Below are 25,669 nucleotides of genomic sequence, written 5' to 3'. Positions count from 1 at the left end.
GCGTTGTTAATTTGACGCTTGCCTAGGCTATGCAATGAGTTTTTTGTCTCAAAACAAACAAACAAGATACATAGTGTGTCAAACCACAGGTTACTATGTCATTGAAATGGATAAATCCCACATTTCAAACACAAGAGAAACAGTTATGGAAATTTACTTTATAAAAATCCATTCAGGAACTCTCAACTCATTTGTAAAGATTATTATCATAGACCACATTCTCCATCTACAGTGGGATAAGGCTAAAAATCAACCACAAGCAATTTAATTAAGAAATATACATACATAGGAGACAGGTTAGCTCATAGGTCAAAGGAAATCAGAAAGTAATTAGGAAAAAATTGTAATTAAACAGAACTCATAGGCCATATCTAAAACAATAGAGGAAATTCGTGGCTTTTAAATAAGTGTATTGAAAGGAAAGAAATTTGCAAATCAGTGAGTCAAGTATAATCAGGTTAAAGAAAACATTGCTTCCTGAAACAGTAATGTTTTGCATGCAAAGTTTAAAGTCAGTTTGGGAAGGAGATGGCTGAGTCCTGTCCCATGTGCTCACATAGATTTAACGTTGACTTCCTTGATTTAGGAAATGCTCTGCATCAGACATGATCCCTAGTGTTACCATATGTCTGTGTAATAGCAGAACATACATATAACCAGAGTGAAGAAAGCGACGAAGAAAACTTCAAGGCCTATACTATGATTGCAAAATTAAATAAATTAGTTTGTGTATGTATGGTATATATGTGTGCATGTAAATATGGGTACATGCATGGTGTAGCAAATAAAAGGTCAGAGGACCATCTTGGGCATCAGTCCTCACCTCTTACCTTTACTGACAGAGTCTCTTGTTCAACACTGCATATGACTGGCTGTCCAGCCCTTGAGCTTCTGGGAATTCACCTGTAGCTATCTCCCATCTCTCAGCAGGAGGACTGGAATTTTAGCTGCATGCTACTGCACCCTGTTTTATGGGCTTTCAAAGATTCGAACTCAATTCGTCATTCTTGTGCAAAATGTTCTTATCCACCAAGTCCTTTCTCCACCCTCTTATGCTGTTTTTGTATTATTAAACTTATAATAAGATTCTGTATGAGTAGCTGGAAAAACATTTCAAATTTCTTCTCATGTCAACATGTTTAGGAAATGGTGTTGAGTGTTAGTGTGTGTTATTGGTGCGGGAGAATTATCTGTATTCTCTCAATCATGTATTTTAATAAAACACTGATTGACCAGGCAGGAAGTATAGGTGGGTCAACCAGACAGGAAGCAGAGGCAGGGTGATGAGAACAGGAATATTTTGGGAAGCAGGAAGCTCCCTTTGCCATTCCTGCCCAGATCACCGAAGAAGCAACATGTGAGCTGACAGCTGGAAAAGGTACCAAGCCATATGGCTAACATAGATCAGAATAATGGGTTAATATAAACCACAAGAGTTAACAAGAAGCCTGAGCTAATGGGCCAATCAGTTTATAACCTAATGTAGATATTGTGTGATTTACTTTGGGATTTGCCGGTTGTGGGGTACCAGGTGGGACGAAAACCCCAACAAGCTGGCCTTCATGTTACATGTTATCAGTCTTCGTGACATTAAGAAAAAAGTAAATCCCATTAAGATAATATAGAAAAGCCAAACAGTGAAACTGTGCATGAGGGATTTTAGAGAGACATATGTATGTTACAAATTTGACCTCTAAAACACACACACACACACACACACACACACACACACACACACACACAGAGAGAGAGAGAGAGAGAGAGAGAGAGAGAGAGAGAGAGAGATAATAAACTTTCAATGTAGCTCATGGGTGGAAATGACAGCAACTCAGAAGGTCCAGACACCGGGCGCCATCTCATTGCTGTGGGACAATGGTCCTGTACCCTGTAAAGATTTGTCAGTTGTATAGTTTTAATAAAACTGATTGGCCAGTAGCCAGGCAAGAAGTAGAGGTGGGTCAATGAGAATAGGATAATTCTGGGAAGAGGAAAGACTCTAAACAGAGGAAGCAAGATGAGAATGCCTCGCTGATAAAAGGTACCAAGCCATGTGGCTAACACAGACAAGAATTATGCGTTAATGTAAGTTATAAGAGTTAATAAGAAGCCTGAGCTAATAGACCAACCAGTTTATAATTAATGTAGACATCTGTGTGTTTCTTTGGGACTGAATGGCTTCAGAACAGGGCAGGACAGAAACCTCTGTCAACACCTCTTTAAAATCCAAACAAACGCCAGGCAGTGGTGGCTCACACCTTTAATCCCAGCACTTGGGAGGCAGAGGCAGGCGGATATCTGAGAGTTCAAGGCCTGCCTAGTCTATTAGAGCTAGTTCCAGGACATGCTCCAAAGCTACAGAGAAGCCCTGTCTCGAAAAAAATAAAATCCAAACAAACTCTAAGCAATCACCATAAAATAAATTGCAACAACTACTTTAGAATGAATGTCATTCTAGGCTTTTATGTTCATTGTTAGCATAGTGGGAAAGGTCTTTTTTTCCACATTTACTGGGACTAGAAATTGATGGTCAAGAGGAGAAACCATTCTCAACCATATGTGTCAAAAACTTCAAATGTTATATTTTGTTCTGTCCAATACTAGTTGTTTATAATTATACATTGAGGAAATCATTAGGAGTGAATAAAAATTTTGCTGATAGTGAGAATTGTGTGATGAAACAGGACTTAGAATAAACTACAATTTGCCGCTTAGATGATTCCCTAGGAATATATTTAATGACAGGACTCATGGCATTCAAAGGGACAGGCCAATGACAGCAGAAGAACCCCATTTTTGTGTGTATTAAAAGGCTTGGGAGGCCGTATACCTGTATGTTATTACTATTGACTATCTCTGGGAGTTGAAATTATGAAGAAGTTCCCCCCTGTTTTGTTGTTTCTGAACTCTATTGTTTAAAGAATTGTACTAGTTGTATGATTGTAAAGGAAACAAAAATGGAAATATTAGCAGACATTATCTCTATATCCAGTGATTTAAATTTTTTTCTACAGTAAACCCTGTCCCATTTTGTATCTGTTCCCTTGGCCCCTCAGTGAAGATGACCTCTTTGAATTCTAAGTCAACTGTGCAGTTTGTGAGGAATCAACTGAGTGTGAATGTTCAATAATAACCAGGAGATGATGCCAGAGAAAGCACAGTCAGTGTTTCTAGTTCAAAATACTGAGTTTGTAAAATGGTGCAGATATTTCAACATAGAATTGAATGCATGCTTGAAGGTTAATTAGCAATGCTTCAAATTACAGACTACTGTTACTTCTTGTGCAACTAACCGTCAATTAGCTATGCAAATGAGAAAGCAGGACATGATTACTGGAGGAAAAAAGCTCACCAGTTGGGGGAAATAGAAAAAGACTTCATTTCAGGCCTGAATTACAGCCACTGATTGCTAAAACAAAACTGACCAGAAAGACTTAAAATATACTTTCCCCTGAAGCTGAGGTGCTAATAAAACAGTATTACTTAAACATTTGTTTTCTCTTGAGACTATCCATCTGAAAAGTCCTATCAAAATATAATAACAGAATGACCAAAATGTAAAGAACAGAAAACTAGGGGTAAAAGTGTGTTCAGTGATTGCAATGCAATCCCCAGGGGAGGTTTTAAAAGGTCACTTAGAATTTGCCCTCTAAACCAGCTAGTCTGGAGTCTCCGTGGGAGGAGCTGAGCCAATCAATGAACAACATGCTTCTGCTCCAGCTGATTCCCAGTGCTGGGAGTATTTGCTTTCAGGTAAAGCCTCTGATTAGATAAGCCAGGCAAATCTTACTGGGTATCTTTCAATCTTCCCCTAATAGTTCCCCCTGCTGAGGTCTGGGTGATTTTCTCAGAAGAAAACTCTACAGGAGGAGTGGTAGATCCACAAACACAGTCTACCTAGTACTATTGTAGTGAGGGGCTGCGGGCAGGCCTGCTTTTCGCCTCATCCGGCTCCCGCACGGCTAGCTTAGTCCCAGAAATAACAACACACAAATTGTATTCATTTAAACACTGCCTGGCCCATTATCTTTAGAGAGTTAGTTACTGGCTAACTCTTACATCTTGATTAACCCATTTCTAATAATCTGTGTAACACCACGAGGTGGTGGCTTACCGGGAAAGATTCAGCATCTCTGACCTGGTGGCTGGCTCCATGGCGTCTGCCTCATTGCCCTCTTCCCAGCATTCTGTTCTGTTTACTCTGCCTACCTAATTTTCTGTCCTATCAAGGGGCCAAGGCAGTCTCTTTATTGAGCAATGAAAATAACACAATAGACAGATAACCCTCCTCCATCATACTATGATAGGTGATTGCGTTAAAAAGAATGAATCACTGGGGCTGGCAAGATGGCTCAGTGAGTAAAGGCACATGATGCCAGCCAGGTGACCTGAATTCTCCAAATTCAATCTCTGGGACCCACATGGAAAGAGAGAACTGACCACTGAGAGAGAGAGAGAGAGAGAGAGAGAGAGAGAGAGAGAGAGAGAGAGAGAGAGAGAATAACACGTAATAAACTTTCAATGTAGCTCATGGGTGGAAATGGCAGCAACTCAGAAGCTCCAGACACCGGGCACCGCTTGGAACTTGCCTGTTCGTTTGTTTTCCAGATTTAAACAGTCTCTTAATTGCTTTCTCTTCCATCACTGTTTATCTTCTAGTTTTTCCTCTGTATGAAAACATGCTTCTGTTGTCTCACAGTATTGGATCTGATTGTAGGCACACTTTTGTAAATTGCATTTTAGTATTATGTCTTATCCCTATGTTCTGAGACTTTTTTTTTAGATAATGGTCTCTCTGTGTAGCTCAGGCTAGTTTGGAACTTATAATCCTCCTTCCTCAACCTCCTAAGTCCTGGAGTTACAGATGTGTGTCACCATGTCTGGCTTATGAGGAATGCTCTGCCACATAGGTCTTCTGTTTAGGCAGCAAACTCCTTCATGGAGATGCACTCCACGGGATGTAACTATGTGCCCTGGGTTAGCCCCCCCCCCACTAGTTTTGGCCTTTACCTTTCTTTTCCTTCTTCTATTACTGATCAGAAAACAAGACCAGTCAATAACATGGTGAGTTCACACAGGTTGGTGTCCCTTAGTGATGTGTGGGATTGTATCCCATAATTTCTCAGGGCCACATGTGATCCCTATGGTTACTGAGTCTTTTCCACTTTCCTACTATTTGCTTCTCCAATTTGTGTATCCAGCACTTTCTTCATGCATAATGATAGTCCTTTTCTTCCCTTTACCTAAATAATACTCCTTCAAACTCTAAAAGTTTATTTCACTAGTAAGTTTTTATGGAAGATTGATCATTTTAGTATCTAATTTGTACTATTTACTATATACTGTGCTAAGAATCTATAGCATCATGTATTTAACATTATGGCAACACAACAACTTTACAAGGCAAATGTTATTATGGTCTCATTTTAAAATAAGCTAAAACTAACAAACAAAAACAAAACAACCTGTTTCTAAGTAACTTGTCCAGTATCCCACAACTAGCAAGTTGCAAAGCTGCATTCTGAACCCAAGGCTCCCTACTTCTATACTATTCTAAATATTATTATCTGACATCCATGTTTATTTAAAACTTTAAGTATCTCATTTAACATCATGTCACATTAGGTTTCTCTTGGCTGTAAATTTTTCCAAACTTTCCTTATTTTCTCTAAGTTTTTTTTTTTTTTTTTAAAAAGACTACACATCACTCTGTCATTAGGCACTACAGAATAGCAGTCGTGATTGACTGGGCATTTCCATGTGTGTCTCTGACCCTCACAGCAGTCCTCCCAGGCAGACATCATACTCTTCAGTCTGAAACATGAAAACCAAGGCTTAGAGAGCTAGAAACAGTGATCCATCACAAAGCCACCACTTGGTTCATCAGGATAAGTAACCAGAGCTATCGGATGAATTGTATACTCTTGTTACTACTGTAGTCTAAATAGCTTACATCTGTGTACTTCTAAGAGTAAACTCGATGCCAACAGAAGAGTGGGCAGGCCACAAAGAAAGAGCATTCCTGGTCCAACTCTTCCCAATTTTCTTTCATTTTCTTTCTCTGTGTCTCTTTTTTCTTTCCTTCCTTCCTCCCTTTCTTCCTTCTTCCACTTCTTCCTTCCTTTCTTTTTTCTTTCTTTCAAGTTGCACATGGCAGCCTAGGTTAACCTGGAAATCATGGTGTTCCTCAGACTCCTGAGTCCCTGAATCGTAGGTGCGAGTCACCACATTTAGCCCAACTCTTACCCAAATTCCTACTGATTCCCTAACAAAACATTTTAAAAAGTCGCCAGACTAGTTTCTTTATTGTCTGGGAGATCAGCTGATCAAACAGTTCTGGTCATTGGAAAATGTGTTCTTTAAATGATGATTGGCTTTTGATCTTCAAATGTCTCTAGGGAGTCAAATACAAGACTCTGAGAAGTCTGCCATTGATATTACCTGTCTGGGTGACTTATTTATTTATTTATTTATTTACTTACTTACTTACTTATTTGAGACAAGATCTCACTTTGTCGCTCGGGCTGCCCTGAAACTCACTATGTATCACAGCAGTCCTATTTCAGAGTCCTGAGTGCAGGGACTACAGGTGTGTGCCACCCATAACTGGTTCCCTTCAGCATCTTAATGAAGACACTTTAAGTCACAGTGACTGCTGCTGTGGAATATTATTCTAAGATGTGTTGCATTTGTTTGTGCTGTGGAGTATTTGCTTAATAATGCAAAGATGTGTTGCATTCTTTTATGTTGCATTTGTTTAACTCTGTGAAGGTATGCTACTTTCCTGCCTAAAACACCTGATTGGTCTAATAAAGAGCTGACTGGCCCATAGCTAGATAGGAGAGAGAAATAGGCGAGACTGCTAGGCAGAGAGAATAAATAGGAGAAGGAAAAAGGGGTAGAGAGAAAAGGGGAGAGGAGGACACCAGGGGCTAGCCACCCAACTACACGATTAGCCATGGAGTAAGAAGGAAGGAAAACAATATAGAAGAGAGAAAGGTAAAAGCCCAGAAACAGAAGGTAGATGGAATAATTTAAGAAAAACTGGCTAGAAACAAGCCGAGCTAAGGTCAGGCATTCATAAGTAAGAATAAGTCTTCGTGTATTTATTTGGTAGCTGGGGGGCAGGCAGGTCTTTCAAGAGTAAAGAGTAAACCAAACAAACAGCTATGAACTGCAGTGTCCTGCAGTAGCAAGTCTCTACAGTCTATTACAGTAATGTGTGTGTCCTCTGTTGGCCCACTCTGCTGTCAGAAGTTACTTGTGAGCACCTTCATCCTCCTCCTTCCCTCCCCACCACAGTATGTGTCCATCTCATCAGATCCAAAAGATGCCAGCGCTGACACTTCTTCCAACCCTTTACACGGACAACCCTTTCCAGAAAACCCCTTGAGACATTAGTTTGAAAGGTGAGTCAAACTGAGGGGAATGTTTTTGTGAGTTTGACAAACAACTTAAACTGAAAGGCAGTGAACCGCGGACAGAAGAGACAGCTCCTTTCTGCCTGATTCCTACCCCCTCCCCACCCACGCACACCACCACAGCAGGAGCCCTGCTGTGATCCGCCGGGCGCGCGGGGTGGGGCAGGAGGATGCCAGCGGCGGGGCGGGCTCCCGGGCTCCTGGGTTGCCTCGTCAAGTCTGCCATCCAGGCTGCGACTGCTCAGCAACATCGAAGAGCGATTCGCCCTCGAGCCTGCCCTGCCCCCTGGTCCCCTAGCCCTAGAGGGAGGAAGCCGGTAGACAAGTTGGGAAATACTACGGGGCTACATTTGCCGCCGTCAGCACCATGGACAACGCAAGCGGGCAGCCCCAGGCGCGTCTGGATGCCGCTGGCTTTTGGCAGACCTGGCAACACTTCGACAGGGAAGGTGAGTTGCTTTGGCTACTTGAGCGCTTAGCTTAGTCCCTAAGGGAAATGGAATTTCTCCTAATTTCCCTGTGGAAAAAGTTGCCTACTGCGTGCCTCATAGAGTACACGCAGCGCAGTCGGCTTATTTTACTGGTTTTTACACATGAATAACACTTGTGAAAGTTCTGTGTGGGTTGAGGGGTTTTTGCTTTCCAACCCGTGGAAATCTTACCAACCCCTGCATATCATCATAGTGATATGCAATTAATATATTAACAATTATAACTGCAGACATATTCTAGACTGTTGGGCCAAGACTCAGCAATCCCTGGTGCTTCTGTAAATGTGACAAGTTTTCATTAGTGGCTGTCATATTACCCATTTTCCACTTCCTACAAAGGAGGATGAATTTTAGCGGCATTCAGATTTGCTTCCCCTCTACCTCAAAACATTCTTGAAAATAAAACCTATCTGCTTATCCTTTGGCTTTGTTTCATTAGTAATTAGAGAAAAACAAAGACGGTATCTGAAAGGTGTGTTTACACAGAGAAGCTAGGACTTAGTATTCACCCCATCAAGATATTATTGGGCAGCTACTGAAATAAGAACAGCAACAAGTGTGGGCTAGAGAGATGGCTCAGCCATGACTACCGCATTCTGCTTTCTCAGAAGAGCCAGGTTGGTACTAGCACCTATGTTGGGTGGCTCACAACTACCTGTAACCCACCTCCAGGGGAATCGATGCTCACCTTTGGTTTCAGGGCACAGACACTGATTTGCCCTGCTGCCAGATACACTTACATACACACAATTAAAATAAATACAAACCTTAAAAAAACTTAAAAAGCATGTGTATGAAATATAAAACCCTGACTAAACCCAAATCTGAATGACCAGGTGTGGTGGCGCATGCCTATGATCCCAGCACTTGGGAGGTGGAGGCAGGGGAATCAGAAGTTCAAAGTCGTCTTCAATTACATAGCAAATCTGTGGCCAGCCTGGTGTCTACAAGGCGCTGTCTTGAGCCTTCCTCACATCTACAATATTCTTTAAGACAAACATTGCCACATCTATTCTATATTGGTGACTGTTATTTATGTTTATCTTCTTGCATTAGAAAAAGGTTACATAAGAGAGACAGAGCTGGATGCCTTCTTCGACCATTTGCTGGCAAAATCTGGCACAGAGGTAAGTACTCACAGCACAGAGCATTCTAGTATGCGTCTCTCAGCAAAATGCAAACCGCAGAGTCTCGTGCTGATTTGAACCTATAATCCCACCTGACCTCATTTCTTCTTTGCCTGTACCATCTCTCCCTCTCCTAGCAACATAAAGAGATTTAGGCAGATGTTTTATAAAAGGCACCATCTTATTAGGCATGCTGGCCACTGATTTTAATCGAAACATCTGTCGTGCGGTTAGAGTGCCTAACTTTGTGGACTCAATCAACTCTGATTTGAATGTTTCCTTGGTTACATCTCTGCTAATGGATTTCAACAAGCGGTAGGGTAGCTCTTAGACCGAAACCACAAAAGAATGGAGAATCCATTATGAGCTCTGAGCTTTAAGGTTCCATGTTTACTCATGGCAAACAAATCATTTAAAATCATTTCCCCATGAAATGTTTGATTAAAAAGTTGAGATGTCTCATGAACTGCTAAACTAGAACAAAACCTACTACATTCTGAGAGTCAGATAGAAACGTAAAACTAGAAACGTAAAGCAGTTTACCCAAATGGTAAATCTGGCCTGGAGAGATGTGGATTAATTCTAGAAGGTTCCTGTATCAAAGGCGAGGAGAAAGATAACATAGAGACACCAAAGGCCAGGACAGTGTATGATTGATGTCCATTCAATGTGGAGAGAATTCCTTTGGGTGGGCGATCACCACAGGAAGAGAGGGTCAGGTACCACTGTGTTTACATGAAGGGTATATCTCTAGCTTTTAATTCTCTATCTGAAGGAGCACTGGGGTGTGCTCAGTCCCTCTAGAACCAAGGCCATATGTTCTTCACCCTAGGTCACAGGAAAAGGTGTTAGAGGATGGGACAGCCGGCTGCAAAATGAAAACAAACCAGAAAACTGCTCTTGGCCTCCCTCTGTTTCCCTCTACAGTTTGTACCTCTTTCGTCTCTCAGTGCTTTGGCCATGTCTCTGCCCTACACCTCGCAATGACTGTTACTGCTCTCCTCTCTCTGACTACTCTATCTCATGTCTCTCTGTGATCTTCGGGTATTTCTCACTTGTTTCTTCAGCTCTCCTCTGATTTCTCTATTTCCTCCCCTCAAAGTTTTCTCTTGTCTCTCCTGTGCTCCAGGTCTTTTATTCCTCCTTTTCTATCTCTTCCTTGTCTCTTTGTCTTAATCCTTTCTGCTGTTTATTCTTTATTTCCAAGTTCCTCTCTCCAACTCTTGGTTTTCTTTTTTCCTGGTCTCAAAGTCTCTCTGTGGTCCAGCCACGATCTCCGGCTGTTTGCAGTCTGTGAGGCAAAGGGTGGCAGGTGAGAGACATGGAGCGTGAGCTTCTTCTGTCATCTGCTCTGACCTTTGTGTACACTTCTCTCCAGCCTTCACTGTTCCTTTTGCACTAGCCATGGGTCTAGCTGAGGAAGTATCTAATAACTGAGATTCCCATTGTCACTTTGTCACCCAGTTTCCCACGCCAGCAGCCCACTTTGAAGCCTCTGAGCCCTGCACCTATAAATGTTCAGGCTATGGTTTCCCAGGAACCCACGATTTAGACGCCATTTTCTCAGCTCTGACTGGGAGATACTTTAAGGAAGCAAACGGAGGAAGCTAAAATCGTTCAAAGCTCTCCGACTCTAAGACGGAATAATCACTTCCAAAAAGAAACATCACTAAGATCCCAGAGGAAGGATTCTGTTGACTGGGGTAGCTTGGTTGCTATAGTCCTTACCTAAAACATATAAAGTCCTGGATTTTATGTCTTGTGTTGTTCAAGCAGGCATGGTAGCAAACACCTGCAATCCCAACACTTGGGAAGCAGAGGCAGTGGGATCAGCAGTTCAAGGTTGTCTTCAACTACATAGCAAGTTAGAGGCCAGGTTGGGCTGTGTAAGACTCTGTTTCAAATCTCTCTCTCTCTCTCTCTCTCTCTCTCTCTCTCTCTCTCTCTCTTTCTCCCCCCATACCCCTGCGCGCACGCATGCACGCATGCATGCGCGCGCGCACACACATGCACATGCACACATGCATGTAAATAAAGTATTTATTTATTCTGAGAGGGTTCTGGGGTTTTCTGCTCTCATGGCTGCTCTTGTTACTCCAGCCTCTCTTTCTACATGGTGATGACCTGGAACCCTAGCAACCTAAGGGTGGCGAGGGAAGGAAGAAAGGACAGATATACAGACACACAGACAGGAAAGCGGTGTGCCCTCTGATACAGTCCACACCTAGTTATGCAGTGCCAACTTGGACTCTCTGTGTTTTCATTAGGTATAGGGGGAGGAGTTAGCTAGGTTTGGTAGACAGTACCTGTAGGTGCTCAGTTTCAGACTGTACACATCTGGGAAATGGAGGCTGTGGTTGCTCTATACACTGGTAACACTTGCATTCAGATCAGAGGAAGACTTTGCCATTTCTCTGAGCTTCACCTTAGGAGGGGAGCTTTGCCAGTTTCCCACAGGTCTTTGACAGGGTCACGACCCTGTCAACAAAACACATTCAGTCAGTACTTCATTCACTCTTTACACATTCATTCAGAGTTTCCTTGGCTCTCCACACACCTTTTATTTTTACATGCTGAGAATTGGCCACCATCACCCAGACGAAGAAATGGTCTATGGAACTGAAACCAGACAGTCTATTCCACATTTAGCATTTTGACACATGAAGGAACCAGGTTGTCAGGACATCTTGGAAACCAATGGAACCCTGTTCACCTTTCACAGGAAAAAGAGAATACATCTTTTGTCTTTGAGAGCCCACTTCAGAGAAGCCTCATGGTGTGAGGGAAAGATAGCAATTTGTGTAGACAGAGTCTAATCTTTATCTTAAACTCCAGACCTGTAGCTGGGAACAACATGCCATTGAAATACCCTAATTTGGACTTTAATGTCCATAAAGTGTGAATAACCATGTCTTACTCTTCCTGAGGAGCCAACACAAGTGGAAAGGAAAGAACATTCTAGTAGCTGAAGCACCTGCTGTGCATATGCTCTCGTGATGATGTGGTGTCTCCTTGGGATCATATCTTTCTCATCCTTTATTATGCATCCCCTTTACCTAACAGTCATGAACGGGTACTGAAAATATACTTCTTTATCATTCAGAAGCCTCTGAGATCTAAAGAAAACTCTGGAGATTCCTAGCTTGTAGATTTGGAGACAAACCTTTGAACAAATTTTCCAAAGTCCCAGCAGGCTTTGGGCAGTATTGAAGGTCATGTCCTCACTCACTGGTTCTGAGAGTAAAAACAAAGTACTCCAGGAGAGAAGGTGGCTGGCCAGTGGTCACCATGGGAACGCATAACGTTTGCCCATTGTGATACTGTTTTGTCACTGGAGGCTTTGGTCTCAATTTACTAATGTCCCCTCTCACATCTTTCATTTGGTATGGACTCACTTAGGAACATATTCAATTTTTTAAACAAGGCTTTTCATTATTTCTCATTTATAATCTTCAAATGAATACTTTTGGTTGATGTATTTAAAGACTCAATCTGTCCAAGTCCACTTATTTTAATCATTACTTTAATCATTTTAAATATAAGGCCAAAACCATCAGGCCAGCAGATGGCTTTGGTAGAGCTACAGTATACAAACCCATCTCTCCAACTCCACAGCTTCGTTTTTATACTTGTTGATCAACTTGCTCAAGATTAAGCAGGGAAGAGGCAAATATTGATCAACTGACACAAAACTCAGTGACTCCCCATATTTCTGTTGTCCATTTCTGTCCTAGAGGCACGAGACATGACTATGACCTTGGTTTTAAAGAGATCCCTCCAGAAAGGAGTGCTTTGCCTCCTTTTAGAACATCCTGAGTCTTAAGACCTTCCTTCCAAGATGGAAGATTTAATATGGGTTACTATATAACACCACCCCTGTCTTTCCACACCACCCCAGGTGTCCTTCCACACCACCAATGCCACTTTCCAAAAGTCTCCCTAGCTAAGTATTGTGCCATGGCTTTCGTGTCTCCCATCTCTGCCCAAATATACTTAACCCCGGATACACATACCATGACCTTAGAGAATCCAATAGCTCAAGTCATGAGTTAAGAGTGTTTTCTACCTTGTTTAGAAGTTAATATCAAACATATGCTCTGTATCTTCCTCCCGCAATTAGTGGGACAGGAGTCCAGTACTAAGGACCACAGTCTCGAAGTGATGGCTGGTCTTCCCTAGCCTGAAGTTGATCCTACTGAGCAAAGTACCTGAACTTCCAAAGATTGGCGTTTAAGCTTCAAGGTCTTATGCTGTTTAGAGCTAAGCAAGAATGTCCAGGGGCTGCCTAATTTCAAAGATAGTGATGAAGGAGGCTCAACCAAAATCATAAAGTTACTTAAAGCATGAGGTTGCTTTTCTTGGTAATTTGATTACATGGTTCTTCACTGTGAACTTTGTAGGTGACAATGTCTTGTCACAAAGTCAAAGGTTGGAAACAACTTAGAGAGAATCACATTGGTTCAACTAATTGTTAGAACTTATCTTGAAAAAATACCAAATCAGGTCACCAAATTGTCCCTGAATTGTTTGAATAATTTCTCATTTGTATGCCACCTGGTTCTAGGCTCTGCTAACGCTGCTGGGTACTCTCCATTCTATCTGAGGTAACAATGTTACCTCAAGGAAGCACAAGAGTATACTTTTGAAAGTGCCAAGCCAGTCTGGGTGGGCCAGTGCCCAGCTTGTCAAACCACCATTTCTTCCTGTTTCCTGGCAGTCAAAAGGAAACAGTCAGCTTCTAAATCCTGAGGCAATGGTGCCTCAGACGCTCAGACACTTTTCTCCTTTATTCACGGAGACTGATCTGGGAGAAAACTACATCTTGCCTAAAGGTAGCAATAGACAATGGTCGGTGAATCGGAGAGCGGTTATCACTCTTCAGCCTTTGTTTACACTCTTGAAAGCATTCACCATTTTAACAGTCCAGCTGAAGGGGCTGGTCGTAAGAGAAAAAGACTGCTAATCGGTTAGCTAAGTAAAAACAGAAACCCAAGTCACACACGTGCCCAGAGGCATTCAAGTGTTCACATATGTGTGCGTGAACAGAAACACACCTTCAAAGAAAAAATGGCAGGAGCCCTGGGGGTGAAGCCAAGGGGCTCAGTGTACAGGGACATTCTTCTGTCTCTCTCAGCTGCTGTGGGGACTCTAAGATGCTCTTTATGGAAGAGTCTCGCTTCATATTCATTTCTCATTTGTTATTCCCTAAATTTGTAGCTCCCTACCCATCTTTTCTGTTCTGAGCTCAAAATAAGTAGCCCCCCTTCCTATCATCTCCTCACCATCGTATATTCCTCTCAAAGAGAAATCTGGTAGAAGGGAAAGCAGGACAAAGACGCCCCCTGGAAGCTTATGATGAGGGGCACAGGCCAGGCCTGCCTTGCTGTCATGTTCCTGGGGCTGGCATTCCATATGGCAAGTGCATGGGGGTTCAATAGTAAGCAGTGTGCCCTGGGTTTGTAGCTGGGTGGGGCTAGTGTTTTGGGGGCATTCTCATCTGGATGAGACAGGAAAAATAAATGCCTAGGCCAGTCCAAATTTTGTTTTTATTTGAAGAATTTTATTTGCTAGCACTGTTTACAATTATTCTCAACAATTTCAAGTGAGAAAGTGGGGGACATCTAGGTCAGTTCAAGGCCACCAAGCAACTGTCCTGCCCATGTTAGATGAATGAGGTTACCAGAAGCCGAGTTAACTTTACCATGGCACCAGCATGGATGCTAGATATTCAACTGTCATACCTCTTTGGGGCCCTATCAATTTGTAACTGATAGATTTGGAGCCTCTTTAGAGTAGAGTTAAGATGAAAAAAGTGTAGCATGAAGTCCAGCACCCATGGACTCAGAACTGGGCAGTCTTTGGGATCACCTCTACCTCTCAGCTCTTGCGTGCCAATTCCTTCTTCACGGCTAGTCATATACGTCATATCCCCCGGCCCAACCTTTATGTCCTCTAGAGAAGATGACTGAATAGAAACAGCTCTGTAGGAAATGTCACACATGGGAGGGCGCTGGGATAGCTTTGCTAATTTACACCTACTTTACTTTTTTGTTTTCCTTTCTACTTATTTCCCTCCTACAATTACTTTTCCCCAACAGAGAAAGCAAGGAGCTTTCAAAGCTGGACTGTTTAGTTAAAAAAAAAAAAAAAAAAAAAAAAAAAGGTAAAACTTTTGAGTTCCTGGAAAGAACTCTTGTATGTTAATTGTAACTCGGCCTTTCCTGTCACACAAACAGCGGGTGATAGTTAAACGCATTCTTTTAATGAGCACTGTAGTTTCTAAGCTTCTTTATATCTATTTTAGTTAGTCAGGATATGAAGAGGTGGTTGGTGGATCAAGAAATGTCTGCCAGTGCTTTGTCTTCTGGAAAAGACAAAAATCCTTAGAGCAACATGGTGATCAGGCTACATGCTTTGAAGGCTTGGAATCCTGGTGACTATAACTATACATGCTTTGTTTCAGGATGCGCTGTTACAAGAAAATGTGCAGCGAGTGAAGCAACAGTTAAAGGCCACCCACGGTGTCTCTAAAGAAGGTCGCATACTGATGAAAGAGGTAATTCCATGACTACACACCCCATGCCCTTGTATTCATGAGCAGCCATTTCCTGTCAAAGACAGTGGAAGCCAGACATGGTTACTCATGTGATTCTTTCATCATTTTAAGGAGATCAATCAACATTCATATCTGTTCTGTCCTTGGAGTATTCGTGACCCAACATTTGCCTGTATATCATCTCATGCAAATTGAATTGTGGCGATTAGGAAACATTTACATTTCAGGCTCTGCATCAGCTCCCAGGGAAGGTTGGAAACATCTCTCCCGGAAGATCATTATCCCCTGCTCTCGAGAGGCAGAGGCAGGCAGATGGCTGAGTTTGAGGGCAGCGTGGCCTACAGAGTGAGTTCTAGGACAGTCAGGACTACATAGAGAAATTATCTCAAGAATGTACAATAAAGAAAGAAAAAGAGATAGAAAGAAAGAAAGAGAGAGAGAGAGAGAAAAGAAAGAAAGAAAGAAAGAAAGAAAGAAAGAAAGAAAGAAAAAGAGATAAAAAAAGAGAAAGAAAAGAAGTGAACCAACAAACCAAACACACAAAGAACAAAACAGAAAGTCTGGGCAGGAAGCTCCTGCCTGGCAGGTGTAAAGACCCGAGTTTGATTCCCAACAATGCAACAAGCAAACACCCACCAGAAAACACCTTTATTTACTTTAACTCAACCCCCTTCTATTCAGCACCCCCTAAAGCAAGCTACTGCATTAGCCGTGCAGTCCTGCCTACCGCAGTCTTCTCACCTGACTGTTCCTCTTCCAGTTAGAAACCGCTTTACTGTTCTGAAAGAGTTTCCACATGCCTTACGTGTAACAGTAGGATGCATTGGGAGACATTCGCGGTTAGGTGATTTTGTTGTTGTTGTTGTATAACTTTAGAGAGCACGCTTGTAAGACTGGCAAAACCCAGTCATTCATTATGGCTGTGATTCAGTCAAGGGAAGTAGTAACCCTAGGATGGATGAGGCTGCTACTGCTATACCACAGCAGCAGTTTTACAGCATGTGTGTCTGTCTGTACGTGTGTGGTATACATGGTACATGTGAATATGTGTGTGCACTCATAAGCATTCGTGTGAAAGCCAGAGGAGGCTGTTGGGGGTCTTTCTCAGTTGCTCTCCGTATTACTCCCTTTAGACAGAGTCTCTCACTGAGCCTGAAGCATGCTGTCTTGCCTAGGATGACTGACCAGCAGGCTCCTCGAATCTGTCTGTCTCTGCCCCTCAACACTAGGGTCACAGGCGCATGGTCACTACGCTACATAGGTGCTGAGGATTTGAACTCTGCATCAAATGTACAGTGAGTCATCCTGCTGTAGGAAGATGGCCGGCGGAATTAGCATAATTGCTTATAGTCGTATAAGGTACTAATTGTGTTAAGGAGTATAAACCATAGTCGGAACCCTGGAATCTAGGCAGAAAGCAATCATGCTTGCTTCCACACATGGCACCGAAAAACTCTGATTCTATAGCACCTGCTCAGTGAAACATGGTGGCTCAGTGTGGGCTCGAGGGGGCTGATTTGCAATATAGACTCTGCCACTTACCATGCAGTGTAGACAGCTTTTTTATTTCTGTTACCCAGTTTTTGTAATTAGAAAAAAAGACTAGTAATAGTGTGCTTGTGTGTCTATGTGTGTGTGTGTGTGTGTGTGTGCTTCTGTGTCTGTGTGTGTACCTTAGAGCTGCTTGTTAAGATTATTTGAATTAAACCAGGTGTGGCAGTTCACTTTCCTAATTTCAGTAGTTGAGACCCTGAGGCAGGAGAATTGTCCTAAGTGCAAGACTGTTTCTGGCCATAGATTAAGACTCTGACTTAAAAAGCAACAAAACAAAATAAAACAAACTGGGGATGACTGAGTTATAATGTATGAACCTTAGAGCAACACCTTCGAATATCAATAGATTAATCCACCATTCAATGACGGAGGTGCTTAGAGACGCATGTAGTACAAATTAGATGATAAACAATTCCAGCATCATCACCATTACAGCTGTTGCTATTTTCTATTGTGAGGATTCATAGTTTCATATTTAATAGGAATATGGTACTTTTTGAAAGAACCGATAATTACCAAATGATCCTCAAGGACTTAGAGCTGCTGGTTGGGTTCTCCAGTCTAGATGCTCTGAAAACGTCCCCTACGACATGTGCATTGCGTGTTTTACCTCTTAAGTGAACATTGGTCAGAGTTCATGACTATTCCTCTTTGTTTCCTGTAGCTGGCCAGTATGTTCCTATCTGAGGATGAAAATTTCCTCCTGTTCTTTCGCCTGGAAACTCCCTTGGATAACAGTGTGGAGTTCATGCAGGTCAGTGCTCCTTGTTGTCTCCAAGGAGAAAGAGGGTGGGACTGCTATTCCTTCCTCTCTCTGGTCCTTAAGACTGACTACTTGATCTCTATATCTCTGTATCTCTCTCTATATGTATGTATGTATGTATGTATGTATCATCTATCAATCAATCAATCATCTACCTACCTACCTACCTACCTACCCATCTACTTACTTACTTACTTACTTTTATAATGAAGTCTTTCACTGAACATGAGCTCATGGCTAGGAGCCCCGGAATCTTCCTGTTTCCACTCTCAGAGCTAGGATAACAAGAACATGGCACCACATACAGAAATTTCACATAGGTGCTAGGGATGTGAGCTCAGCATGTCTGAATGCAGCAAGTACTCTGTCCCCTGAACCATTTTTCTAGCCATTTTATTGTATCTTAAATGTCCTTCTTTGCATTACTCATATTTCCTAGGGTGTAACTTTTCCTATGGATCTGCTCACACTATGTTTTTTTTTTTTTCTGTTTGCCTGGGCATCTTTTTACTTTGTATTCTTAAAGGGCTTACTGAATAGTCACATAAAATCTTTAGTCCTCCAGTGGCTCTGGTATAATATTACTATAAGATCATTAAATAAAGACTGCTTGGAGGCAGCACTGTAACCTGTATTTTTTAAAATTACTTGTTATTTTCATCATTGCGTTATACTTACATATAAAAGTTACAATGTGGGTCACATTAAATACATAGATTTTGTAAGTCTGACTAAGTCAGTTATAAATGACACAGACTGAAATGAGTGACATTTTGGACTAGTTCTCACTGAATATCAGTTTCAGAACCAGGGTCTCACTCTACCCCTGCAGGGTCTACAGTCTGATTATGTCTAGAAATTAAGACCCTGCCATTGGTGTATTCATATTTTTCCTGCTGATACGTTGCAATCCCCAACAAAAGCAAATCAAGGAAGGGTCTGTTTTTGTTTACAGTTTGACAATATAGTCCACTATAGGAAGAGTGCATAGTGAGGGGCCAGGTCCGACCAGCAAGGGTTCACACTGTGTCTGTAGTCAGGGGGCATAGAAAGATGGGTTCCAATGCTCAGCTGGCTCTTCTCCATTCATTTAGTTGGGGTCCTGTCTGTGAGATGACCCTGTCCATGCTTCTGGAGTTTCTTCCAAAAACTCCAGTTAAACCTGCCTGGAAAGACTCTCAGACACACAAAGAAGCGTGTCTCCTAGGTGATTCGAAACCAGTAAACTTGGCAACGAAATCAGCAATCACGATTAATAACAGACACCTCAGGTATAATGGGAGGATAATTTTGTCTACTAAAAATCAAAACAAAGCAGAAAACCAAATCACAAAAGCTTCATGAATCTTTTCATCATGTGCCTCCATGAAATAATCAGAAGTGATCAAAGTAACAGTATTGGTTAAAAATGGCAACCAGCAGTCTCACTCACAGATGTACAGCTGCTGTCTTCCTGTTCAGTATGCAGTTGTATCTGCAGTGCATCCGTGCTGGTCTCAGCCATCAAGAGGGATGGCTTGCCGTTTGTCCTTCTGCCCAAAGGTTTCCTACACAGGCAAGAGTCCTTAGGAATCTTTCCAGTCTGTTTCCTTGGTCATCACCTTTAGAGTGTTCCAAAGGAGGCCTGGTCCTCTTGAGTAGCCACTGAGAGATCTCAGTGATGCATCTCCATCTCTGCTGAGTTATACCCACGCAATTGCTGTCCCCACAGCAAGTCTTGAACCCTCTGGAAAATGTTTCTTTGCATCCAGGTAACCACCGTTTTCAGATGCTGATCCACAGGAACCCAGTATAAGTCAACCCTAAAATATCTGAGGGAGAACAGTGGTGTGGTTTGACTATGGGATGTCCTCCCTCGGCTCATATGTTGGAACACTTGGTCCCTGATGGGGACATTGTTCAGAAGGTAGAGCCTGACTGGAGGAAGCAGATCAGTGGGCCTGGACCTTGAGGTTTCAGAGCCGGGCCCTATGTTTTGTCCATTCTCTTTCCTGACTATGGATGTAATGTGACCAGCTGCTTTGAGTTCCCACAGTCAGGCCTTCTCCACTGTGATGGACTGTGTTCTCTTGAACTGTGAGCTGAAATAAACTCTCCATTAGGCTGCTTCTTGTCAGATGAATGGCTTTTGTGTGTTTCAGATTTGGCGCAAATATGATGCGGACAGCAGTGGCTTCATATCAGCTGCTGAACTTTGCGTGAGTGTCAGTGGGAAGTAACACTGCGTGAAGGGTTGGTTTGTTTGGGAAATACGTAATATACAAATATATCTTTATGTAACATAAACAGAATATGTTATAAATGTATATATAATATATAGTATGTGTATAACTCATATATATATATATATATATATATATGTTTGATTTGTGTGGGCCCAAAACACACAACTTTGAATTTGTTACCTTACAAAAAGAGCATGTTTATGTCAAGATTTTGAAGGTGAGGTGGCAAGATGACTCAGTTCATAAAGGCATAAGCCTAATGACCCAAGTTCAATCTTTGGAAGAAAATGGGGTAGAAGGAGAGAAACAACTCCACAAATCTGTCCTCTGATTTTCACATACTGTTGCACAGCCCTGCATGTCATATGCATGCACACACATACAGCGCACTAATACAAGTTTTGAAACCAATAAATAAATGAGAAAATAAAGGTTTAGAAATTGCTTGTCACACTGCTGTCTTTGGGAAGGAGGTGAATGCTTTATGCTTGAAGTTTCTCTCTGGATCCAAGAGCACCTTCAATGGCAGCCCTCCATGCTTCTATTTAATGTTTATTGAGAAATATTTTATTTCCTCCTTGAAAAAAATCACAATCCCTACTCCAAGGGAAAAGACCTTAAATAAGTATGTATCATATTGCCGATTGTGTTCAATGTCACTCTTCTCTCGGTGTCACAGAACTTTCTCCGAGACCTTTTCCTCCACCACAAAAAGGCAGTTTCTGAGGCTGAACTGGAGGAGTACACCAGCACCATGGTGAGTGAGGGAGAGTGGGCCTGTGTGGGAGCCTGCCCTGCTGTGTGGGAGCCTGCCCTGGCCTCCTTGCTTCCCCAGCAATGTTTGCTGATGCATGGCTTCATGGGAAGAGCCTGGCTCTGGAACAGTGGCTAGAAGCAAGCTGTTGTAGCCTCTTCCTTGAAACAGATGCATGCATTTGAGAGGGGTGAGGGGGGGGGTGTTCAGTTGTCTTTGGAGAGACCAGGAATGTGCAGAAAACAGTATGTTTTAAAGCACCTTGCTAGCAAACTCAATAGTCACCAAAGGAACACAGAAACAAATAAACATGGACCTGTGCCATCAGGATGCGGCAGGTGGCCATGGCCTCTCACCACAGCGGAGATTCCACTCATTGAACCTGTGGACTCAGAGCAGAGGAAACTCACATGGAAATGTGCATATCTCCTATAGCCGTGACCTAAGACAGTGATAAGCTGGTGCCTAGGTAGCCAGGACAAAGCGAGTTGCTGCTTTCCGAGGAGAGCATAGGTGTGCTATGGTTGTTACCTCTTATTGGAGGTCATATCATTATTTCACACCCTTCTTACGGCTTTCTTGACCCAAATAATCATGAAATGACTTCAGTGTCAATCTCCTTGGAAAATTATTAGATAGGAAAAGGTGGGCTCATCATTGCTTTCTGTTTCTTTATTCACTAAACGCCCTCAACAGTTTGTGCTGAATTGCCCCTCTTTTCACTAAACGCCCTCAACAGTTTGTGCTGAATTGCCCCCCTTTTCACTAAACGTCCTCAACAGTTTGTGCTGAATTGCCCCTCTTTCCGTGCCAGCCTCTTACTGTCTCCAGGGCTGTGTTTCATTCTCATTACATCTGTAGATTTCTTAACTAGTAAGCAAAGGACTCAAGACAGTCTTAGTTGTGTATTGTAGGAGTGTCGCATTTGTTTTATATTTTAATCTAATGCCTTTTACAATTTCAGACATGAACACTGTATTTACATCACTTTTGTCTTTTTCAGCAGTATCTCCATGTTACATTGATATTTATGCAAAGAATCTTTGAGCAGAATTTATGAGGAGTTGGAGTATATCCACCTGAGAACAGTGATTTCCTAAAATGTGGGTCACTGGGTTGGCACACGTACACGCACATATCACACATGCACGTATTTGTGCATGCATGCATGTGTGTGTGGCAGGAACATGCATATTCATGTGAAGGTATGAGGTCCAGCTCAGGTGTCATTCCTCAGGGACCATCCTATAAAATGGGATCTCTCACTGACCTAAGGTTTATTGGTTAGCTGGCTAAGCTGATTGACCAGTGATCCCCAGCGATCCCCAAGTTTCTTTTCCCAATGCTGGGATTACACATGTACTACCACCCCTGTCTTTTAAAATGTGGGGACTTGTGCTTGCAGAAGCATTTCACCCAATGCTCTAGCTCCCCATGCCTGTATATAGACTTTTAATTGGGCTGCTCAAATACTGAAACTTATTTCAAAGATCAACTAACCAAGAAAAGGTAAGTTTCTCAGCCGAAGGCACCGTAAAACTAAACTTCTTAGAGGGCAGCCCTGGACCCCTCCAGAATATTACTCTGAACTCTGGCCACTCTGAATGCTGGCCTGGGGCAAGGGAGTCTTCCCAGAGAAAAATGAAAGCTGTCTTGACCATGATGGCCTGTAAGTAAGAAAAGATGGTGCTCAAGAGATAACCCAATCCCAGCACAGGATATCAAGGAAGCCTTTGGCTTATTTCTTCTAACTGAATGTGGCATGATACTGGGAATTATTTGTTCTAACTGAATGCAGCATGATACTGGGAATTATTTCTTCTAACTGAATGCAGCATGATACTGGGAATCCTGAGCAAACACAAGCTTAGCGCTGGGAGGGTGGAGATCTCCCAGGGTCAGTAAGCAGGTGCCCTCTTCCGAGCCTCTAAGATCTAAGCGCCAGTGAAGATCTGTCACAGAATAAACACAAAAAGGAATTAGTTTGTACCTTTCAGGGGGCCAGACTAGGAGACCTTGAACATATTTTAAACATCAGTTAAACAGAATGTTAGCCTGCCTGCTATTATCTCAGTTTAATTAATTTGTAAAACATGAACTATGCAATGAATATATTTACATTTTAAATCTCTAGCAGCTTTCTGACATTTCTTCCACTTTGAAGCTGACTGGGCAGAGGGCTCCACCTCTACCTCCAGCTAACAATTCTAACCTCTGCTTGCTCCTTTATTATATTGCTCAGCTATTCTTTTTCTGCTCTTCTTCCCCTGGTCCTTGAGCATTCCTCAAGATTCAGTTAGATGTTATCTTTCTTGAAGAAATCCTTACAACCTCCTTTCATAGTGACTCCAGTACCACTCTGCCCAGCCTAGTGTGCGTGTCACCCCTCTTACCATCGTAGTCATTCACCCGAGTCACCCAGCAAACACCCGTTAAGTGCTTATTGTGCCCCAGGCATGAGGATTCTAGTCACTGGGGATTCAAGAGTGAGAAAAACAGGAAAGAGGAACGTGGCAGTAAACAACGCATACAATAAATAATAGATTATATTACATGACGGGGAGTGAGCGGAAAAGTAGAGCTAATATGGTAGAGAACTGAGGTATCCTGGTGTCATTTATACTGCTGTGATAAAATATCCTAACAGAAGGAATATTAGGAAAGAAAGGAACTAATTTCAGCTTGTTATAATCTATCATCGTGGGATAGTTAAGGCGGGCACTTTAAAATGCTAGCACGTCAGGTCTACAATCAAGGGCAGAGAGAAATGACCCTGCCTCTGTGCTCGCTTGCTTGTGTTCAGCTTGTTTGTCACAGACCACCCTCCATTGGGCTGCCAGATGTTGTGTTCAAGTTTCCTGTCCATCCTTCAGTGCCAGTTTTACCCGGAGCCCCAAGCCTAGGAAGTTGTGTACCTCCTGAGTGCTGAGTGACTCCCCGTGAGTGAATCACGTTTCTGCTACTTTCATGCCTTCTTATGGAGCAGTGAATACAGTCATCGCAAAGCTGTGCTGAAGACTGACTCTGGAGGCTTAGCCCGAAATGCTTTGCTTAAAAGATGCATCCGATCAGATGAATTCAAGTTGCCCCTAATGAGAATGGCCGCATCTGACAGCAGTGTGAAGCGTGGCTGACAGATGAGCTGAGGGTGAACAAGCAATCAGAAGAGAAAGGCTCAGGCCTGCACACCGGGTCCTGTCCCGAACCCTAGTTAATGTTCTGGAGGAGGAAGGGAGGAAAGGATGCTAACAGACAGGAGGAGAGACTGTGTATCTAGATAGGATATGGTTAGATGATACTTAATCTTGCTAATTGCGAACAAGTGACTCTGCGGGTTACTATCACAAAACAAATGAAATTCAGACACTTTTGATAAACAGAGAAATTTCTGAGGTTAAGCTGGCCTCATGACTAGCAGGAAGTCAGTCTTGTCTGAGACCTGTCTGGACTCATCGGTGAGTACTTTCTCTGTGTCTGTCTATGCTACATATGCAGTTTAAAATATAAGGTAATGCCTGACAACATTGTCTCCGACTCAAACCATTCTGAACTTCTTGGGCACACATGGACATGTGTCTCAATCTGAAACTTAGCATGTCCAAAATTGAAATTCTGACCTTGTCTCATAAATGTCCTCTGTTGGTGGTTCCTTCATCTTGACTGATGTGTCAAGACAATCAGTCTTGATGCCTTCTTTGCCACTCTATATCTAATTAGCAAATCCTATCGACTGCCATGCTAATTGAGGTTCTGTCACTATTAGCAAAATATTTGAAGCACAGTAGTATGTAAAGAAAAGAGGCGTATTAGCTGACAATTTAGGGAGGCTGAGAATTTACAGTTGACTAGCCCTCACCTCTTTGCTTAGCTTCTGGTGAGGAAGTCATGGCAGATGCATCCCAGGGGCAGGAAAAGTGCTTGTGCCACAGAACAGAGTGGCATGGGAGCAGAAGGACACCCCATGGCCATGCTCAGTCTTCACAAAATAACTCACTTTTGGAACCCAGTCACAAAAGGCCTACATTAAGGCCTTCCAAATGAGCTAACCACTTCCCTGGGTCCCACCTCCTAAACTTTCCTCAACTCAACACTGGTTCAATGGAGACTACACTAAACTTTCTCATCTCAATGTTGTCCTCTGGAGACTAAGCTTCCAGCCCGTGTTCTTCTTTTTCTCACTTTATTTTATTTTTTTAAAAAGAAAACAAATCTTTTTACATTTTGCATACTAGTCCCAGATCCTACTCCATATCCTCCTCCCGTTCCCTCCACTTTTCTCCCCATCCTAGTTCCCCATCCACTCCCCAGAGAGGGCAAGACACATGGCTCAGAGGAAGGACCAACACACTCCTCACTATGTCCAGGCTGAACAAGTTATCCATCCAAAGAAAATGGAATGGACTCACTCATGAGTGGCTGTTAGCTGTAAAGCAAAAGATAACAAGCCTATAGTCCACGACCCTAGAGAAGCTAAGTAACAAGGTGAGCCCTAAGATAAACATATGTAGATTCCCCTGGGAAGGAGAAAGCAGACAAGATCTCCTGACAAAATTGGGAGCATGGGGTGGGGGGAGAAGGAGAAGAGAAGGGGAGCGGGAGGAGAACTTGAGGGACAGGGATAGTCAAGATGGGGAAAAGAGAGAGACGTGGGCACCAATTTGTTGCTGGAGTCTGCTTGCTCTCCAGCCACTCAGACCAGAAACAAACACACAGAAACTATATTAACTGCAATACTGTTTGGCCAATAGCTTAAGTGTATTTCTGGCGAATGCTTATATCTT

At 42.6% G+C, this 25,669-nt stretch overlaps 1 protein-coding gene across 1 annotated transcript in view; it reads left to right on the top strand.

The window, feature by feature from the left end:
• Nucleotides 1–7,443: 7,443 nt before the first annotated feature.
• The window catches only part of Scgn (secretagogin, EF-hand calcium binding protein), a 39,435-nt gene continuing 21,209 nt past the window's right edge, over nucleotides 7,444–25,669 (top strand). The window contains exons 1-6 of the mRNA XM_087896694.1: nucleotides 7,444–7,867; nucleotides 8,966–9,036; nucleotides 15,500–15,592; nucleotides 17,811–17,900; nucleotides 20,051–20,107; nucleotides 20,814–20,891. Coding sequence (XP_087752820.1) covers nucleotides 7,786–7,867; nucleotides 8,966–9,036; nucleotides 15,500–15,592; nucleotides 17,811–17,900; nucleotides 20,051–20,107; nucleotides 20,814–20,891 — 471 coding nt within the window. The 5' untranslated portion in view covers nucleotides 7,444–7,785. The remainder of the gene's footprint in view (nucleotides 7,868–8,965; nucleotides 9,037–15,499; nucleotides 15,593–17,810; nucleotides 17,901–20,050; nucleotides 20,108–20,813; nucleotides 20,892–25,669) is intronic.

Source organism: Myodes glareolus, chromosome 14 (genome assembly GCF_982192425.1).
Source record: "Myodes glareolus chromosome 14, mMyoGla1.1, whole genome shotgun sequence".
Classification (NCBI taxonomy): Eukaryota; Metazoa; Chordata; class Mammalia; order Rodentia; family Cricetidae; genus Myodes; species Myodes glareolus.
Note: the sequence above shows the minus strand (reverse complement) of the source record. Positions and strands in the feature narration are given on the sequence as shown.